This window comes from Pagrus pagrus (genome assembly GCF_965226575.1).
Source record: "Pagrus pagrus genome assembly, chromosome: 23".
NCBI classification, from domain to species: domain Eukaryota; kingdom Metazoa; phylum Chordata; class Actinopteri; order Spariformes; family Sparidae; genus Pagrus; species Pagrus pagrus.
In genome coordinates this window covers 23,135,277-23,155,204 of record NC_140205.1, presented here as the reverse complement: position 1 = coordinate 23,155,204, position 19,928 = coordinate 23,135,277, and the positions used below count along the sequence as shown (strand labels likewise).

At 39.5% G+C, this 19,928-nt stretch overlaps 1 protein-coding gene across 1 annotated transcript in view; it reads left to right on the top strand.

Annotated features, from left to right (window-relative positions):
• The first annotated feature begins 694 nt into the window (after positions 1 to 694).
• rint1 (RAD50 interactor 1) overlaps positions 695 to 19,928 on the top strand; it is a 69,356-nt gene continuing 50,122 nt past the window's right edge. Inside the window, exons 1-6 of the mRNA XM_084346201.1 lie at positions 695 to 1,009; positions 11,121 to 11,246; positions 12,485 to 12,600; positions 15,212 to 15,385; positions 15,554 to 15,694; positions 16,623 to 16,806. Of these exons, the coding sequence (XP_084202327.1) occupies positions 776 to 1,009; positions 11,121 to 11,246; positions 12,485 to 12,600; positions 15,212 to 15,385; positions 15,554 to 15,694; positions 16,623 to 16,806 (975 nt within the window). The 5' untranslated portion in view covers positions 695 to 775. The remainder of the gene's footprint in view (positions 1,010 to 11,120; positions 11,247 to 12,484; positions 12,601 to 15,211; positions 15,386 to 15,553; positions 15,695 to 16,622; positions 16,807 to 19,928) is intronic.

Sequence of the window (19,928 nt, the reverse complement as noted above, 5' to 3'; positions counted from 1 at the left end):
GCCCCTGGTGCAACTAATCCAAAACACACTCTTTCACTCAGATGTACAGATAGTCATGCCAGATTTAAAAATTGGCCAAATGCCTATCAATGACAGGAAATGTAACAACAAAAATCATGAAAATACTCAAATGTCATGTAATTTTCATGGTTATACAAGAAATGCAAATATAAGAATTAGTGACAATAATTTAATACCCACAAATAAGTAGGCTATGAGATATGTTTAAAATGGCCAATCGCTCCGTTCTCACCTGACACACTGGGGGTGAATTGGGGGTGGGTTCTCAAATTGTGAATTACTTATGAAACACTTTTATATATTTGACGGTGTATGGAATATATCTGAGGACCGCTACATTGACTGAATGTAATGATGCCTTGACTTGAATATAGATTTGTATTAATATTATCAATGTAATTTTTTTTTATTATAGTTTTATTTTGCTTTTGTTTTTGTTGAATCTGAATGTAGCCTACTGTTAAATGTTGCAATATCGATATTCCTAATTGTTACTATAATAGTTTAATGTTATTGTAATTGTAATAGTTCAAATAAAGTTTTTATTTTATTTTTTTTAAGTTGCTTTCCACTAGGCTCGTTCGCGATCAGCCAACCCTGCGCAGAATCGATCAGCAGCGATCGTAGCACGCCGCACCGGAAATAAACCACTCGCGCTCACGCCTGGGACCGCCCCAGGGACGTTATAGGCTTGCGCCTCCCTCACGTACAGTCGTGGCAAGTTTGTACACAGGCCACAACATTGAGGGGAAAGATGGCGGCGGCCACAGCAGTGGAGCAGAAAGTTAGCAAACTGACAGATCATCTTTCAAATCCCGTTTACACAACCAGCCAAGATAGCGAGTCTTTCTCAACAGATTCGGAGAACCCACAGGACTATGTCGTGAAATTCCTTGAGAAAGAGGTAGGCGGTGACCTAAAATCCTTGAAGAATGTTGGCGACCTCCTGCAAAAATTGAGAGAGGAAAACAACGTACTGGAAGGACAGGTAAAGCAGCAGCTTTGTTTTTTTCGTATGTAGCTAAAAAAAACTCCACAACTCATTATTTCTGACAGATATTGTGTATGACCTGATGTAATATACTATACTACATGTCAATGGGTTTTTACGGGAAAGCGATATGCGATTACAGTAACGTTACAAATTAAACCCACAATGACAAAACAGCACAGCCAGTTTATGCAGCCGTAGACAACAAAGTCGTACGCAGCCGCTCTAGGGTCACGTTAGGGGAAAGAAATGGGTGTTTTAATCCGTGGAAACGGATTCGTAAACTGTACGAACGTACATTCCCTCTTCTGTTCTTCAGTGAATGGACCCGGCTTGCATGGACCGCGATGACGACATCCACTCATTAAATTCAATTTTATCTAGATTTTACGGAAGCGTATTGTTGCCACACATGGAAAAAAAGACTATGACTGATAATTTATATTGTTATTATATCTAATTTACATGATTCACATGATTTAGTTGAGACAGGGCGATATTTGGCTGTTATTGAGCACGGTGGAGGACATTGTGATTAGTATGTGTACAGTAAGGAGTATTTTAAAATGCAAGGGGCTTTACAGAGGAAAGAATCAGTCCTCCTCTCTCTGGAGGTAGCGTCATTTCTCATTGATCAACTGGGGCACCATGAATATAAGCAACCCAGCGCAGCTACTGACAGTCCTGTCTTCCTAGATGGAGTTTGCCTTTGATAGTGATCAGTAATCAATAAAGATGATGACAACAACTCTGTTTGACTGTATATGAGCAAAATGCTCTATTTAACTGAGGAGCTCAAAGGCATCAGCTTTTGTTTCCCCAAATGATAATAATTATATAATATATAATTGTTATCTTTCTTGCAAAAAGTCCTAAAATAAATAATCCTATTTATATTGAAGATCCCATTAATCCTGAAGACAATTTATCATTATTGTTATTATTATTGTTATTATTATTGTTATTATTATTATTATTATTATTATTATTGCATATTTTTGTTGATATATTTACATGAATTAATGTGAAAAAGAAATGTGACTTTAGGGCCATTAAGACAATCCTGCAGATTTTTTCCAATAAGATCATTGCATTATTTGGATTCATTCATGTATAGCCAATTTTTTATTATTTTTTTTAAATATAAGCTTACAGACTCTAACAGACATAGCATAGCCCACTAGGTTCAGCACCGTAGTACTTGCTGGTTTAATTATAGCTGTTATATAATGATAGGTGATTCTGAACGTCAAGTCATGGTTTAAAGGAAAGTTTGGAAAGTCTGCCTGTATTCCAGGACAAATTTCACTAGGCACTGAAAAGGAAACTTGTAAAACGTATCAATATGCGTTGAATAGTAGGCTAATACCAGCTTGTCTGTCAGTGGGGTTATTTTGTAAGCTCAAGCTAATTCTAACCAAACAAATAGCCATAGCCTTTAATTAATTAAACATCAATGTTATCTCTTCCATGTGCTCCTCCAAATCAACACTGTTTGCCACTTGAGGATCATGATGGCCAAACATTTGGTTGATTTTTTTTTTTTGTATTTGGAAACCTGAGCCTCTAATGCCTGCTTCCTTTTCTTTCTAAGCCTTTCAGCTTCTCCTTTATGTTTTGACATTTTCATCTGATCTTGCTGTTGTTAATGCACATCTCTAGATTGTAAGGGTGTCACGATTCTCCAAATCCTCTATTTGATTTGAGTATCGATTTTTAAGGTCAGGATTTGAATTGACCTTTCTTTGTTTTTTTCTTTAAGCACAGACGGCTATGCCATTTTTAGACTTTTCTAGTCTAGGATCATTGGTTTTATGCCATGATAACTCATTTAATTTTTTAATTCTTATTTCAAAAGATAGTCTACATATAATCTCGATATAATCTCCATTATTTGTTTGCAGTGTACCACACTAAGGCCTTATTGTCAATTGTTAATAATTTATTAACAATATAAATGTAACAATAACTTGTTTCACCAGTCAATTGGAAACTAACTGTAAACAAACAACAAAACAAAAAGGAGTAGTCATATAGAGTACCTGCCATCTAGTGACTCTTTTTTGTAACTGCAGTGTGCACTCTTCACAGCAGATGTCATTCAAGTTCACAACAAAACATCTAATATGTGGTGATGTGTGTATATATAAATATGTAATATGTGGTGTTGTTTTCTCAGTTAAGTCTACTTTCTTTATGATGCCTGCGATGATGTCCTGCCATATTTGTCTAGTTGCCTGTGGACGTGTATGCTACACGCGCATAGCAAGCAGACGGTGGTGCAGTGAAATGCCACAGGTTGGTGCGGTGGTGTGGGAGTGTCACTCCATGGTCTGTGTGTGTGACGTGTTGGGATCCCCCGCTGATGAGTTTGACGAAAGGGGAATCTACAATGTTGTTCTGCTACTATCACGCTGGACTACAAATGATTGCTTGTCCTCATCGACGGACTAAAAATAACAGTAAAGTCATTACTGTTTGTTTTAAATTGGGGGACAAGACCGAACCAAAGTGAAATGTAACACTACACAGAGAAATGTCTGTTCTGTTCCATCTGTAGTATTTATCCATGCTTAATAGCATGTCTTGCTACTGACCTGTTCTACTCTGTTTATGATCTCCGGTCACATCTCTGCCACAGTAGGTTAAACATGCCGGTCCTACAGTGTTTGTCGGCATCCACAGATGCCAAGTGAATCAACTCGCCACGCTACGACATGCTGTGTGTGTATTGTTTTTTTTCCCTTCTTGGCATGCCTGCTGGACGTGACACTGGGGGCTAAATCCTCGATTCCACCTTTTGATTTCGAAGGTCAAAATCGTGACGTCATTTTGATCAATATTCCACAAAAAATCGAGATTGTGACACCCCTACTAGATTGTTAGCACAACAGGGGGCAAGCAAGGCCATTGGTCAAACATATTTCCCAGCAAGGCTCCCTTTGTATTGTCTCTTCTACTTGTATTTTATCTATTTATTTGTTGTCTCTTCTATTTGTATCTTTTCTATTTATTTCTTAGGGACTACGGATGCAAATTAGCAGCTTTGCTGAAATCCGGCATGTTTACATAGATATTTAATATCGATGTTCATCAATGCGCACTGTCCCTATCCAAAAAAAACCCCATTATCTATCTATCTATCTGTAACTTTTGGGAAGAAAACTGAAAAATTAAATAAATGGTCGATAGCCTAAGCCTATACATAATTTTTGTAATACTACGGAATACTCTGTGGAAATGTGCTTACCTTAGTTACATTGCATTTGATGGGAGAATATGGAGTTTGACCTATCATGGCGCCAGTGCGTCTCTTATATGAGAGAGAGTGAAGGTTAAGATGCTGGAGGAACAGCCAACTAACCTTAGTTGTCTGGGAGGCAGCATCTTATCTCTACAGCTGCCCAAAACAAATTTTCTACTGTGCAGAGGAACATGACCCAGAGCATGACCTATAAGACTTACCATATGGAAATTCCCTAACATGCATTTTGCAGTGAATGATTCAATGCTGGCCTGGCTGATCTCGAACAAGCCCAGTATCAAGATAATCTGATGTTACATTTCAAAATAAAAGCACCTTGAAATATCATAAATCGTCTTTGTTTCCGGATAACATTCGATTGACATTAAAACTTAACCCTCTGTTTCCACAGACCCATTTTAGCTCATATTGGTAGTTTATAACCTCACAATGTCACAGACACAATATCAGGACAATATGACGATAGATTTAAAAATAAAAGCCCTCTGAATTGTCATAAATAATCTTTTTTCCCGGCTAAATTCACTTTGATATGATAAACAATCTGTGTTACCACAGACCCACTGCACTCCAGAATGATAGTACACCATCTCACATTGTCACTCATGCAATATTGGGATAATGTGATGTTTAATTTCAAAAAATTTACATCTGTGCGCTGTGAGGGACGTAACAGCTCTCTCAGCATTTAGAAAGTAACAGCAATGCAATTGCTATGCAATTAATATGTGGTTCGTGTGCATGCCAATCCATGTTGGCTGATCTGTACAGATCATGGATCAACTATGTTCTGTTGGGGTCTGTGTACACATAGCATTTTTTCTGAGCTTTTTTTTTCAATTGTTTCTAATGAGGAGCAAGCATATGCAGCTGCATGCCCTCCAAAAAACGCTATGTGGACATGATACTTTGCCCTTGCAACAGTCCTCAGCCTTTTTTTCCCTTTTTTTTCAGGTGAGAGCAGCCCCTCTAATTTGACTGGTGGTAAACACAAATTCTGAGATCTTTGCCAGTGTAACAGCATAAAATAAGAATACTGTTATACCCAGCTCATTCCAGGAGAGAGAGAGAGAGAGAGAGAGAGAGAGAGAGAGAGAGAGAGAGAGAGAGCGCTAATAGAAAGTAGAACAACACTCAACACTTTTATTTATTCATTTTAATCACATTACGTTTGTTTTTGCTTGTAAATCGGATATTAAGTGGTACACGATTCTGTTAAGGTAAAGAAAATAGCATCTTTTTCAATAAGTAGCTGGAACATTCAGGGCATATGCTCTTCAGTTTTTGGTTTGAAATCAACAAACCCTGACTTTCTGAAAAATATTAGAAATGTAGATATAATAATATTGAATGAAACTTGGAATCAAAACCAAAATCAATCTAACTGTCCAAACGATTATATAGAACTTATTATACCCTCTGAAAACACAAGCATATTAAGAATGGCAGAGATTCAGGTGGTTTACTCAAATGGTACAAAGGAGAACATAAAGATTACATCTCACCAGTTAAAAAAGGTACAAATCACATTTGAATTAAAATTCACTCAAATATTCTAGAAAACAACAGAGATGTCTATCTATGTGCAATATATATTCCACCCTCAAACTCCCCCTATTATGCAGAGGAGGTTTTTGAGGAACTCCAGAAGGAAATTTCCTTCTACCAAAGTTTAGGATCAGTCTTAATATGTGGCGATCCTAATGCCAGAACTGGTAGAGAGCCAGACTTCATTAACTATGAAGGAAACAAAGATATTTTCAAATGTCCCCCTTTGTACCAGACCTGCATAAACACACAAAGACGAAGTTATGATAACATGGTTAACAAAACTGGCAAACAGGTACTACAAATGTATAAAGGTTTGGGTCTGTACATTGTTAATGGCAGAATCAGAGGAGACTCTCTGGGCAGACTCACACAATGCTCTGTGTTAGGTAGCAGTGTTGTAGATTATGCCATTACTGACATTGAACCACAATATATAAATGCATTCACTGTATCACCACTACAGCCCTTTTCAGACCATAGCCAGATCACCTTATTTCTGAAAAAGTCATTGTCACCCACCATAAATCCAAATCCTGAGCCAAGGCTGTTTCCTCTACCGAGGAGGTACAAGTGGACAGAGGAGAGCACTGCTGCCTATACCGCTGCGCTAGACTCTGCTCAAATTCACAACAGGCTAGATATTTTTCTCAACACCCAATATCAGCCTGAAAGAGAAAACGTAAATCTGGCCACACATCACTTAAATACAATATTTACTCATTTGGCAAAAGAATCTAAATTAAAAATCTCACAAACTAAAAAATCCAGCATGAAACAAAAAGAGCGTTGGTTTGATAAAGAATGTGCTGTATCCAGACAAAACCTGAGAAAACTGTCAAACAGAAAACACAGGAACCCAAATGACCTATTAGGACGGCTTGAATATGTCCAAGTCCTGAAAGAATACAAAAAACTCCTTTGAGTGAAAAAAATGCATTATATGGAGGGAGAACTCAACAAAATTGAAAAAGACACCTTTTGGAAATTATGGAAAAACATCAACAAAAACCCATGTACAGAGACCAACCCAATTCAAAATGGCAAAATCTGGAAAGATTACTTTGATGACCTCTATGAAAATCCAGAGTGTCACGGTCTGAATCAGAACCAAAATTTAACAATAGACAAGCTGAAAGAACTAGAAAGGACACTGAAGGACAACCAATGTGCCCTTGACTACCCCATCACCATTAAAGAAATACAGCACAAAATCAAAACCCTTAAAAATGGAAAAGCTTGCGGTATAGACAGCATTAACTCAGAGATGCTGAAACACAGTAACTTAAAACTCCAACTTGCCGTGCAAAAACACTTCAACCTGGTGTTGGCCACTGGATATTACCCCAGTGTTTGGAATAAAGGTCTCATTTCTCCTATATTTAAAAATGGAGACAGGTATAACCCCAGCAATTACAGGGGCATCTGTGTTAACAGCAACCTGAGTAAACTCTTCTGTAGCATCCTCAACTCTAGATTAATCACTTATCTCACTGAACATAATATTCTGTCTAGAAGCCAAATTGGCTTTTTACCCAAACATCAAACATCTGACCACATATACACTCTCCATACACTCATCCAACAGCATGTTCACAGAAAACACAAAGTCAAATCAAATCAAATCAATTTTTATTTGTATAGCCCAAATTCACAAATCACAGTTTGCCTCAGAGGGCTTTACAATCTGTACAGAGACGACACCCTCTGTCCTTCGACCCTCGATTCGAGTGAGGAAAAACTTGCCCCCAAAAAAAGCCCTTTTAACAGGGAAAAAAAAAATGCGGAAGAAACCTCAGGGAGAGCCACAGAGGAGGGATCCCTCTCCCAGGACGGACAGACGTGCAATAGATGTCGCATGTACAGAGCAGATCAACGAGATCACAATGTATACAATTATAATGGATGGTTGACAGGAATGAGCACATAAAGAGGCATCACAGAAACAACAATGAAATGCACATGGAAATGTGATTACTAGTGATAACAATAGTAGTGGTTAACGGTAAGGATAGTATGTAGTAATGCATTACAATAATAGTAGTGGAACGTATGTAACAGAGATATGACTAATATTAGCAACAGTAGTGGTGGGTGTCAGGCAGGGCCATGGCAGTAGGCGCATCCATGATCAGGCAGGGTCATGGCAGTAGGCGCATCCACGATCAGGCAGGGCCATGGCAGTAGGCGCATCCATGATCAGGCAGGGTCATGGCAGTAGGCGCATCCACGATCAGGCAGGGCCATGGCAGTAGGCGCATCCATGATCAGGCAGGGTCATAGCAGTAGGCGCATCCACGATCCACGACCCGGGCGCGGCCAGGATCCATGGGAGCCTGTAGGACTAGAGAGCACAAGGACTCCGGGGAAGAAGATAAGTCAGTGACATGCAGAGGTGGGGCATGTATACAGGCAGAATGTATACAGATGGAGAGGAGAGGAGGAGAGAGAAGCTCAGTGTGTCATTTGTCCCCCGGACTGGGCCTATAGCAGCATAACTAAGAGCTGGTCCAAGACGGGCCTGGGCCAGCCCTAACTATAAGCTCTATCGAAAAGGAAGGTCTTAAGTCTACTCTTAAAGGTAGAGAGGGTGTCCGCCTCCCGGACCAAAACAGGAAGATGGTTCCACAAAGGAAAGATATTTGCATGTTTTGTAGATCTAAAAAAGGCTTTTGACACAATTTGGCACAACGGGTTATTTTTACAACTTCTCCAATATGGAATTGGGGGTAAAATGTATGATTTAATCAAATCCAAATACTCTGACAACCAGTGCTGTGTTAAAATTGGAAACAAAAGAACAGAGTTCTTCAAACAAGGAAAAGGAGTGCATCAGGACTGCAACCTGTCTCCCACTCTGTTCAACATCTATATCAATAAATTGGCCACTCTTCTTGAACAGTCCTCAAGCCCAGGATTAGATCTACAAGGCAAAGACATCAAATTCCTCATGTATGCAGATGACCTGGTTCTACTGTCCCCAACAGAACAGGGCCTACAGCAGAACCTCTCTCTGCTGGAGACGTTCTGTCAAAACTGGGCGGTAGATATCAACCTTGACAAAACCAAAGTCATGGTATTCCAGAAAAAGGCCAGGTTACAGGAGTCCAAACATGTTTTCAGGGTAAGAGGGACCACACTTCAGCATACAGTGGAATATAATTATCTGGGCATCATCAGTTCATCAGGCAGCTTTGACAAAGCAATAAACTCCCTCACAGAAAAGGCACGCAGGGCCTACTATAGCATCAAAAGCTCACTATATACATTCAATCCTCCAGTTACAATTGGGCTAATACTATTTAACAGTGTAATAAAACCCATCCTAGTGTATGGAAGTGAAGTGTGGGGCCCTCTAATGACCCAGAGGCACACCTCATGGGACACAACACACACAGAGAAACTCAACCTTCAATTCTGCAAGGAAATCCTCAAAGTCCACAGAAACTGTCCAAACCATGCATGTAGAGCAGAGCTGGGACACTTTCCTCTCTCTCTACACATGAACAAAAGGTCAATTAAGTTCCAGGTTCACTTAGCACAAGCTGATCCTGATTCCTATCACCACAGAGCCTTTCTCAGTAACAGCCTCTGTCCAGAGACAGACCCTCTGAGAAACACCAGAGAAACCTGCCACCTCAAAATCCAAGACCTCCAAACTCTCTCCAAAACTCACCTGATATCTATAGACAAAGAGAACAAAAAGACTTACATTGACAATTGGAAAAATCAAATCAAATCCATCAATAAATTGGAGTGCTATCGCTCACTGGATAGAGAGTCTTCTCCAGCACAATATCTGGTCAGCATACATAACCCCAAACAAAGACGAACACTAACAATGTACAGACTCACCGACCATCAGCTACAGGTTGACACAGGTCGGCATAAGAAAGAGTGGAAGCCCAGAGAATTAAGAGTCTGTAAACACTGCTCTTCAGGAGAAATAGAAACTGAGGCCCATTTCCTCCTCTCCTGCCCCCTGTACCAAACTGAGAGAGAGGTTTTCCTACAGCAGATAACTGCAGCAGATCCATCGTATCGGGGAAAAACGTGATGAACTGTTAAAAGTCTGTCTGGGAGAAGATCCACAATTTGTAAAGTTGGCTGCACAATATGTAACACTCTGCCATGAAACTAGAGAAACACACGAATGCTAACCACAACCATTATTGCTATGGTATAATATTGTTGTTGTTGTTGTTGTTGTTTTTCATTTCTTTATGTTATATATTATTATTATTATTATTATTATCATCATTTAATATGAACTGTATATATATTTTTTAATTATATATAAGAACTTGCAACTGTCTATTATATTTGTACATATTTGATTCTGTGAGTTGTATTTGTTTTGTTTTCATTGACTCTTGATGCTTTGGCAACATAGTTCTTGTAACATTCATGGCAGAGAGAGAGAGAGAGAGAGAGAGAGAGAGAGAGAGAGAGAGAGAGAGAGAGAGAGAGAGAGAGAGAGAGAGAGAGAGAGAGAGAGAGAGAGAGAGAGAGAGAGAGAGAGAGAGAGAGAGAGAGAGAGAGAGAGAGAGAGAGAGAGAGAGAGAGAGAGAGAGAGAGAGAGAGAGAGAGGCCCGTGACAAAACCATATTGGTTTTTGCTATTACGAACCCAAATCCCAAAACTGGACCAAACTGCTCAACCTCTGATAGCCGATCAAAATAAGACTGATATCTAATGATCTACATGTGTGGTGTTTGTCTATAACTTTTTGAATGCTATAAACTATAATTTCCAGAACTTACAAAATGCACCTTTTAACCATTTTCATCCTTTCTCCAGGTGGCCTAAAGCCTCAGATCCGTTGCTTTACTATACTTTGTTCTTTGGGAATGTAAAGGAGATTTTTTTTAATAAGAATTGTTTGATGTGCAAAAGTAGTTTAGATATAACACATATTGTTAATAAGCATTATATATAGGATTTATAAGGGCCATATTAACTAACGCTTATTACCAGGACCTTATTATCAAGTGTTCCCATGGGGTCCTTTTCGACACACAGTTTTGCTTAATTTCCTGTGTCACTGCCTTATACTAACGATCAAGAATTCCCAATAGTGCTACATTAACATATGGATAGTTTACATGGAGCAGGATTAAGGCAAACACATCAAAGCACAATACATTAAAATGAAGAGACCATTTTAATTAATTGGCTGCAGGTCTTATTCCCTCTGATTGCAGGAAAGCTAAGACTATGTACAACGTTAGTGCATTCTGTGTCCATTAATGTGTCATATATATGTGCAGTGACTGTAATATTTGTGTCATCCAGGTTATGACTGTATCCAGTTCTGTGCCACCTAAAGTTTCTGCAGCTCTGTCTGCTGCTGAGGACGCTAAATGTTCCATGGAGGACTTGCTACAGAGAGAGCGATTTATCTCCAACATGCTGAACCAGGTAGGGTTGGTAGGTTACTCACTGGTAATGAGTAGTATAATCAAGTTCCAATCAGGTTTTAGATCATTTATTTATTTTCTATCTATATGCTTCCCCTTGGTAATATCATCCAACAACACAATGTATCTTTTCATTGCTATGCAGAGGACACACAGATATACCTTATGCTGAGCCCTGGTGACCTAAAAAGCCTAGCTGCTGTTTTTAACTGTCTTAATGATATTAGAACTTGGATGGTCATTGACAGTGCTGTTGGTTCCCTATCTGCTAACATAAAGGCTGCTGCCAGAAATGTAGGATTTATATTGGATTCAGACTTAACCTTAAATTCAAGACAAAAAAGTCCTGTTTCATCCAGTTAAGAGCCATATTGAAAAATCAAAAGAATACTATCACCCCCTGATATCACCTCCTTTTTGGTATCGGCCAAAATTCTCTCTCCCACCTCAAACTTGTCAAGATTGCAGCAGCTAAGCTTCTTACTGGTTTTAACAGACAACATCACATCACTCCTATCCTGGCTTCCCTTCCCTGTCCATTTAAGAACTGATTTTAAGATCTTGCTGATGGCTTTTAAAGCTCGTCTGGGTCTTGCCCCAAGTTACATAACAGAAATGTTGATCCCATATTAGCCTCGTCACCATCTTAGGTCCTCAGGTGTTGACAGAGGCTCAAATCTATTTGATTCTGATTACATTTTATTTCTACTACAAAAGCAGAGCTTCTTCTGGGATTTTTTTCAGCAGTGTGGGGAAAGGTTTTTTTCGACCTGGGTAGTGCATATGTTGGAGGAGTGTCCGAAATTACACAACAAACTTAATGTTAGATGAGAAAATCCACCACCAAAAAATATCTATATTGGGTATGATTTAATATTTAATTATTAAAAAAAATTAAAAAATATATCGATACCAAACCATTAAAAAAGAAAGAGTTTATCAGGTACACCTGATTGCCCCATCCCTATGTTTGACTTAGACAGCAGACAGGGGAGCAGCATACCTGTAAATTACATCAAAAGTGATTGAGACTCTCATCATAGTTTTTCACGACATCACCATTTTGACCTGTGTGTGTGGCAGAAGGCTTCCTAGGTTTACTTGCCAAATGGATGTTAGTTGGTTAAATCTACCTTTTCCTTTTTCTCTGGTAACATAATCCTATCTGCTGCTGTATTTGTCACTGCCTGAGGAGAAAATACTGTACTTGTTCTTTTGTTTAATTATACTGTCCTTTAGTACCTACAGGGGGCTCAGCCTTGGATGGATAATCTTGGCCAGATGCTTAACCAAGTCGACGCTATAGGGAGACATATGAAATACCTACGGTGCCTTCAGCGTATAGAGGAACTCAGGTACTATAAATGAGGGCAAGGAGATGAAGACACCAATGAGTTATGAGAATGGAAAGTGACATGACAGTGATGTGTGAGAGAAGAGAAAATAGATATAAGTAGACAATGAAATGTGAAGAATAAAGAACCCCTAGAAGAAAAACACAGGCTAAACTGTTGTGAATAAAGCCTAATTTCCTCCTCAAGTATAGTACCCTTTGTACCTGTACATAACCTGTAATTAATGCAACCAAACCCTAGATCTGTTTTTTACGATTCCGCCACATCCAGTACTCTTTCTGTACGTGTGGTTGTTACCAGGGTTTTTGGGGTAACCAGCAGTCAGGAAACAACAGAGGGTAGTGGTCTTGACTATTTAGAAGCTGTTATTGTACATTATTGCCAGATAGACAACAAGTAGGGTGTTCAGAGGTCTATCTAGATGTCTAACCTTTTTTTCCTCTGCTCTGCTTGCATTCATTCACTGTCTTTCTTCATGAGTGTATTATACACCTAGATACAGCAGCTCCTCTCATCCTTGCTTCCAATTTTAACCAGTGGCCACTGCTATTGCAGTGAAAAATCCCCCAGCAGCCCAAAATACATTTTTCCCATAGATCACAAAGTCAGTAACTTCTTTTAAATGACTTCTTAAAATCCACTTTTACAGACTTGCTTTTATGTGAAGTCACTCTTCTTAAACTGTTCATCTTTTCATCTTTTATTCCTTTTACCGCTCTTATGGTTTGTTCAGACCAAAAGCAAAAATAATTATTCACATGTCTAGATTACATACAAAGTCAATGAAAAGACACGAATAGAGGAGTCTATTAGTGCCAGGTGGCGAGAATGAGGCGAATGACATGGTGCAAATGACGCGAACACACAAAATTAATTTGGAAAATATTGAACTCAAGCAAGATTTTCGCATGACGCAGTGTCCCGAAAGCCTATCGTGACATTCACACTGATGTCATGACCTTTACGTCGCTGATGTCTGCACATTCATGAACAACAATAGAGGAGAGGATAATAATTACTAATCGTGGCCGTTTCCGGACACCCAAGGCTGTACATTAACACATTTACTCATACCGTGACAGGACAAAAAAAGGGGATGGCATGGAGGAAAGTGAGCAATGAAGTTGAGCTACATGGTAAGTTATTGAAATATGTCTTAGCACAGCATAGCCCTGATCGATTCAAACTCCATTCAGGGAACAAGCATTTTAAAAGTTTTTTGCTTGTCGTCTATCGAACAGACCTGACAAAGACTTAAGGCAAGGTGGCATTATGATGTTGCTCAGCGTCCTTTTGATCAATTTATTGCAGTAAGATCACAGTGAAATTGCTTTGTCTTGGGTTCTTACCAATGTGGTAAAACAGATTAATTCAGTCTGGTCACACTTACAGTTTATTGATTTAAACACACCTATTAAGAAACTGCCATTCCCTTGAGACAGATGGGATGAGAACTGGGCACAACTCAGCCTCAAGTAGCGATGGAAGATACAGTCATCCAGATGGTGAAATTCACCTAGCCTGGGTGCTACACGAGTAATGTGAATTAAAATAAAAAATCCAGCAATCAAAGTCATGCGACTAGCACGCAGTGAATATTTTCTTCCTGTTTGGTCTGAACCCACCATTAGTCTATTTATCTTTTTTAATTCTGCCCCTATGATGTCTTTTTCTTACTGTCCTTTACTACTTTTATTAGTTATTTTTAATCTATTTGTTGCCCTTTATTCTTTTTACTGCCCATAATCTTTTTATCTGTTCTTAATACCTTTGATGTGATGTCCTCTTCTTAATGCACTTGATTGTTTTTATTATTGTTTTTACTCCTATTTTTGCATTACTTTTTTGGTTATTTTCTCATCTCTTCCTTTTTCTGTGATTTTGCCAGTTTTATCGCTTTTATTTCTTTTACTTATAGTTAGTCATATTGACTTTTTGTGTTCTTAGATTTTCTGTTCTGTTCTTGTTTTAACTCGCCGTAAACTGTGTGTGTTTGGCTTGACTGTTGAGTGTTTATTCTGTAATATCTGTATATTGAGTTTCTTGCTTTTGCATGTTTGTCAAAGCTCTTTCTAAACTCAGTTTTTAGAGGTGCTATATAAATAAAGTTTTTTATTATTATTATTATATTATTTTGAAGTGTTACAAACATTTGACATATAAGTATTATTTGCAGAACAGAATGCATTATAAATCCTAAGGAGAGCTGTGGTACGAGTGGGAAGTTCAGTCAAATTCTGGCACCTAGAGAAAATGTATATATAATAATATCAGTATTATACTCCCAATTTCTATAGCACTGAGGCGATCAAAGAATTAATGATGCCCACTCAACTGAAGAATTTTACTTGGACTCTGTTACCAGTCCAATTTCAGGAACTAACTCAACACTTCTTTTTGGGGGTTTTTAAATTGTGTTGTTGCTTGATTGCAGTTAGTCTTTTACATTGCTACTCTATTCTTTCTAAGAGTGTTTTCCCTACATGTGGAATGATTTTGTCATCTGAATTGACATTTGAATATAAAATTGATATTCTGAGTTTTAGTATGACCTTTGTCTGTGTCTGTTGTGGGCTGAAGCACTAATGTTTGATGTCTTGTATGCCTGCAGTGCTGCAGTCCAGCAGTGTCTGATGACCAGTAGTGTATGGGAGGCCATAAGGGCAGTAGACAGCATGGCTGCACTGGATGCTGGATTAAACCAGTCTGGGTGTTTTCACCTCCAGGACTTCCTCCAAGAAACACTTCACTTCTGGCACAAGATCATTAAAGACCGTCTGGCCAGGTATATCTATACCCAATCTCCCTACACAATGTTCCTTTTTGTCACTTTGTGTCTAAATGTGGCGTGGAACAGAAATGCAAAGATGCACACTTTACTGCTATATATTGTCCTATGCATTGTCCTATGTTTGCTATATGAGCTAAAGCCTCCTCTTCAATTCTTTCATAGTGATTTTGAGAAAGTATTGACTCAACTTCAATGGCCAATCGTCTCCCCTCCTACTCAGTCACTAACACCCACTGCCAATCATCAGGAGATCAACAGCCAGCTGGAGCTGCTTGTCACACAGCTGCTTGCCTTGCAGACCTCGTATCCTTCAGTTTGAGCTTCTAGTGAAAGTCTTGACAAACAATGGATGGATTTGCATTACATTTTATACATTCGTGGTTCTAAAAATTTGAATCCTACTGACTTGGTGATCCCCTGTCTTTTTACCCAGTGCCACCAGCATGTCACAGTTTTCAGTTATCGTATGAAATATCTTCACATCCACCAGATGGTTTGGTAAAACTTGGTATACATTCATGCTGTCTAGCCAGTAGTGATGCGCAGGTCAGGGTTTTTAATACCCGCACCCACCCAGCCCATTATGAGAGCGAGCCCATCCCCTTACTGTAGGATATGTGTAATGGCGACCTCCTGAAAGGATGTCCTCCTGGCACTCAACAGTGAAATGACTGCAGTTAACGCTGCTTTGCTACTCATTGCCTGCCCATCCAAAACCATTATTATGAATATTTGCTTGTAAGCTGTCCCAAACCCTCCCAGCCAAGGGTCAGTTGGTGGGTCCTGCGGGTTATGGGTCGACCTGCACATCACTACAACGAAAGCTTATCCCAGTTACTGTGATTAAGTGTCAAGGGGAATTTTCACTGAGTGCCACCAGCAGGCTTACATTTGTGGTTCAAAGAAAAATATTTTGGATGGACTGCTATGAAATTTCCATATACCCAAAAATGTATACAGTAAGTTTGGAAAAAGTGTGCTTAGTTATGGTTGGTCAAAACATCAAAACTTCATCAGAGCAGTAGCTAAACATAGAGTCAAACTCACTGTCCATAAACTTTAGAAGCATTTGTTCATTGTTTGTAAACGAATGACTGACACTAGATAGAAAGTAGAGGGTGAAGGGAAATTACATTAAAACAGGTCCCCAGCAGGTTTCCAAATGAGGATGTTATGGCTTCAGAAGACTGCAGGTGCTCCAGTATTTGGTTTCTTTAACGTTCTTTGGCAGTGATGACCTCTTATCACAGAGGGCTTTGGCCTCTTGTGTAACCTCTACCCAGCCTGTTTCCTCAGTTGCACCTCCGTCCAAAGCTCCTCCTCTCTGTCTTCCCATCCAGATCATGCTGCTGCCGCTCAGCAGAAGGTTCAGATACCACTTCTATGGGAATCGACAAACCAATTCTCTCAGCAAGGTCTTTGAGACACAGGGCATGCATCACATATGTATACAATTGAAAACACATCAGACTTGCACCACTAAAACACAGTTAAAACACCACTGACACAGACCGAATTCGGTCTATTTTTGGTTTATTTAAATGAGTCTTTATTATTATGACCTTCTAACTGCATAACATTATTTTACTCTCCTACAGTGGAAACCCATATGCTTTCAGATATGTTTCTTTTAGTGACTTTATTATTTATTAATTAGTTTGCATATTCTTAGTGCTGTATCATAGGCAACTGGACGTCTGGCCTCTCATCCAAGAGGCTTCTTCAGTTCTGTCTAACTGAAGGGGAGTTGCAGGCTTTAAAACTCTGTGTGGGAGTGTCCTGACAGAGTCTTTAAGGACACGTGTGAGCTCTGAGTTTCAGAGTCGTTCGGGTCACTCGTGGGTCGTCGACCCAACTGCCCTTCCACATTATCAACATGTTGCTTACTATTTTTGGAGTACTCGTGCAGAACAGAGTATGAAAGAACATCCAGAAAGCTGGCTGATTACAGGAACCACCTGTGTTTCAACTTGAGATGCAGGCAACACAGGATAATTCCCTAAGAGCTTACGCCTGGGTTCCACCGTGAAAGGACACAGGGCCACAAGGATCCTTCAGAGGGCTCAAAACCAGCTACTCAGTGAAAGAGTACAACAGATTAATTTCACCATCGATGTACTCACTACTTAGACTGACCAGACATTTGAGGAACTAACATCACTACCAAACAATGTCCTGGAAAATGTCTCCAAGTGTGTTGGGAAGGCAGAAGCATCACAAAACACAAAATGTAAGGAATGGCAGATACAAAAATTCCAAACACTACAGGCACGTCAAAGCAACTTGCATAGAACAGAAGCTCTAACCTGGAGAAATAATGACAACCAGAGAAGAATGTCCTTGCCTAAGGACTGAACGTTGCAGCAACTTCAGAATAGATACCGGTAGTAGATCTCATCATGGCAACAGAGTCAGCCATCAGATACAACAAGTTGGCAGAAACAGAGACAGAACAGCTACGGTTGAAGGTATCATCTGCTCCTGCTAATGCGAAAGCACCCCCCTCCAACCTAACTACTGAACAAAGGAAGGCCCTGGCATCACTCAAAAGAGACCGGAAAATCACCATCTTGCCAGCAGACAAAAGGGAGATACACTGTAGTGCGAAACACAGGGGACTGTCACACCAAAGTCACTGATCTGCTTAGAGATACTAATGCCTATGAACCATTGACAGGCCATTATATTACCGACTGTACCCTGGGGAAGCTATCCCATGTATCTATCCCCAAGACACACAAGGAAGGAGCACCACTCAGACCTATTATCAGCAGCATCAACTCTGTTACTTATATCATGTCCAAGCACTTAGCCATTATACTAGCTCCTTTGGTTGGCAACACTCAACACCACATCAAAAACTCACAGGATTTCACCAACAAGGTGAGAGAAATAATACTGGACTCAGACCAAACAATGGTTTCTTGTGATGTCACATCACTTTTTACATGTATTCCCACTCAAGAAGTGGTAAATATGGTGAAGAAACACCTGCTACAGGACCTCATTCTGTCCAGCTGGAGACAGAAGCACGGCTGTGGCATGGGCTCACCGGCTCAACCTTTACATGGAAGTAGTTAAGAGCAGAGCCTTGATTACCTTTACAGGAACTGCTCCTAGCCACTGGTTCAGGTATGTGGACGACACCTGGGTCGAAATCAGAACCAGGGAAGTGGAAGCCTTCACAGAATATATAAATGCTGTGGACAATAACATCAAGTTCACGTGGGAAGATGTCAGAGGAGACAGTCTGCCCTTCTTGGACAGTACAGTACACATTGAAGAAGACAGAAAAACCATTCATTAAACCCTAAACCATCGGGCTGAGACCATGCCCACAAAGACCGAGGGGAAGGAACAGAAGCACATCAGGGGAGCACTTAAAACCTGTGGCTACCCAAAATGGACCTTTTGTCAAAACCTCTAAAAGCTCCAGTGCAGAAAGAGAGGTGGAGATGGAAAAACGTAACAACATTTTCGTTCCTTATGTCGTGGGAATATCTGAGAAACTCGGGAGGACTTTCAATTAACATCGTATCCCAGAACACTTCAAACCTGCCAACACACTGAGGCAGAAACTTGTCCATTCTACGGACAATACACCCAGGCATAAGCAGAGTAATGTAGTTTATACTGACACACAAATTTGTACATTGGGGAGACAAAACAACCTCACCGTAAACGAATGGCACAGCACAGGAAGGCCAACTCCTCAGGTAAAGACTCTGCTGTCTACTTACATCTGAGGAGCAAAATCATTCCTTTGAGGACAACAATGTAAACATCTTGGCCCGAGAAGACAGATGGTTTGAAAGATGAGTAAAACAATCAATCTTTATCAAAATGGAACAACCGTCTTTGAACAGAGGAGGTGGCCTACGACATTACTTATCACCCACCTACAATGGCCCCTGGCCAAATTGGGGCCCTAAGCAGAATTTTATTTTGAGGACCCCACCCCCCCATTACAAAATGACTGTATCACGAAATGCCATTTAGGTTTAGAACCTTTATTAGTAGGAACAAATCAAATGAACAGCCTCTTTCAACAATGCAACAAGCCTTTTACAGATGCACATGTCTGCAGTTTGAAGCTGTCTGAAATCAAGCAGCACACCAAATTTCTCCTTCACCAAAGATTAAAATGCAATTAATGCAAATGTGACTACAACTAATAATAATATTCATTATGATTTGATGATATTTCTATATTTAAATATTTTTATATACTTATTTTTACATTTTGTACTTAGGTTCTATATTCCTACACTGCTGTTTGCTGCTACAACGCTTTAAATTTCTCCATTCTGGGTCAAATAAAGGATTATCTTAATTTATCTTATTTTATCTAATCTTAGACATTTTAAAGACATTTTACCTCCATAAAAATAGCCCAAAACTTCTACTGATAGCATAGATTGATAGGCTATAAACCTGAGCCAACATACGTCCACCAACTTGTCAATTAACCACTCCTTTTTCAACAGAGGTGAATGTATATATGCAGTTAACAAGACATTCAATAAATGATAATCAG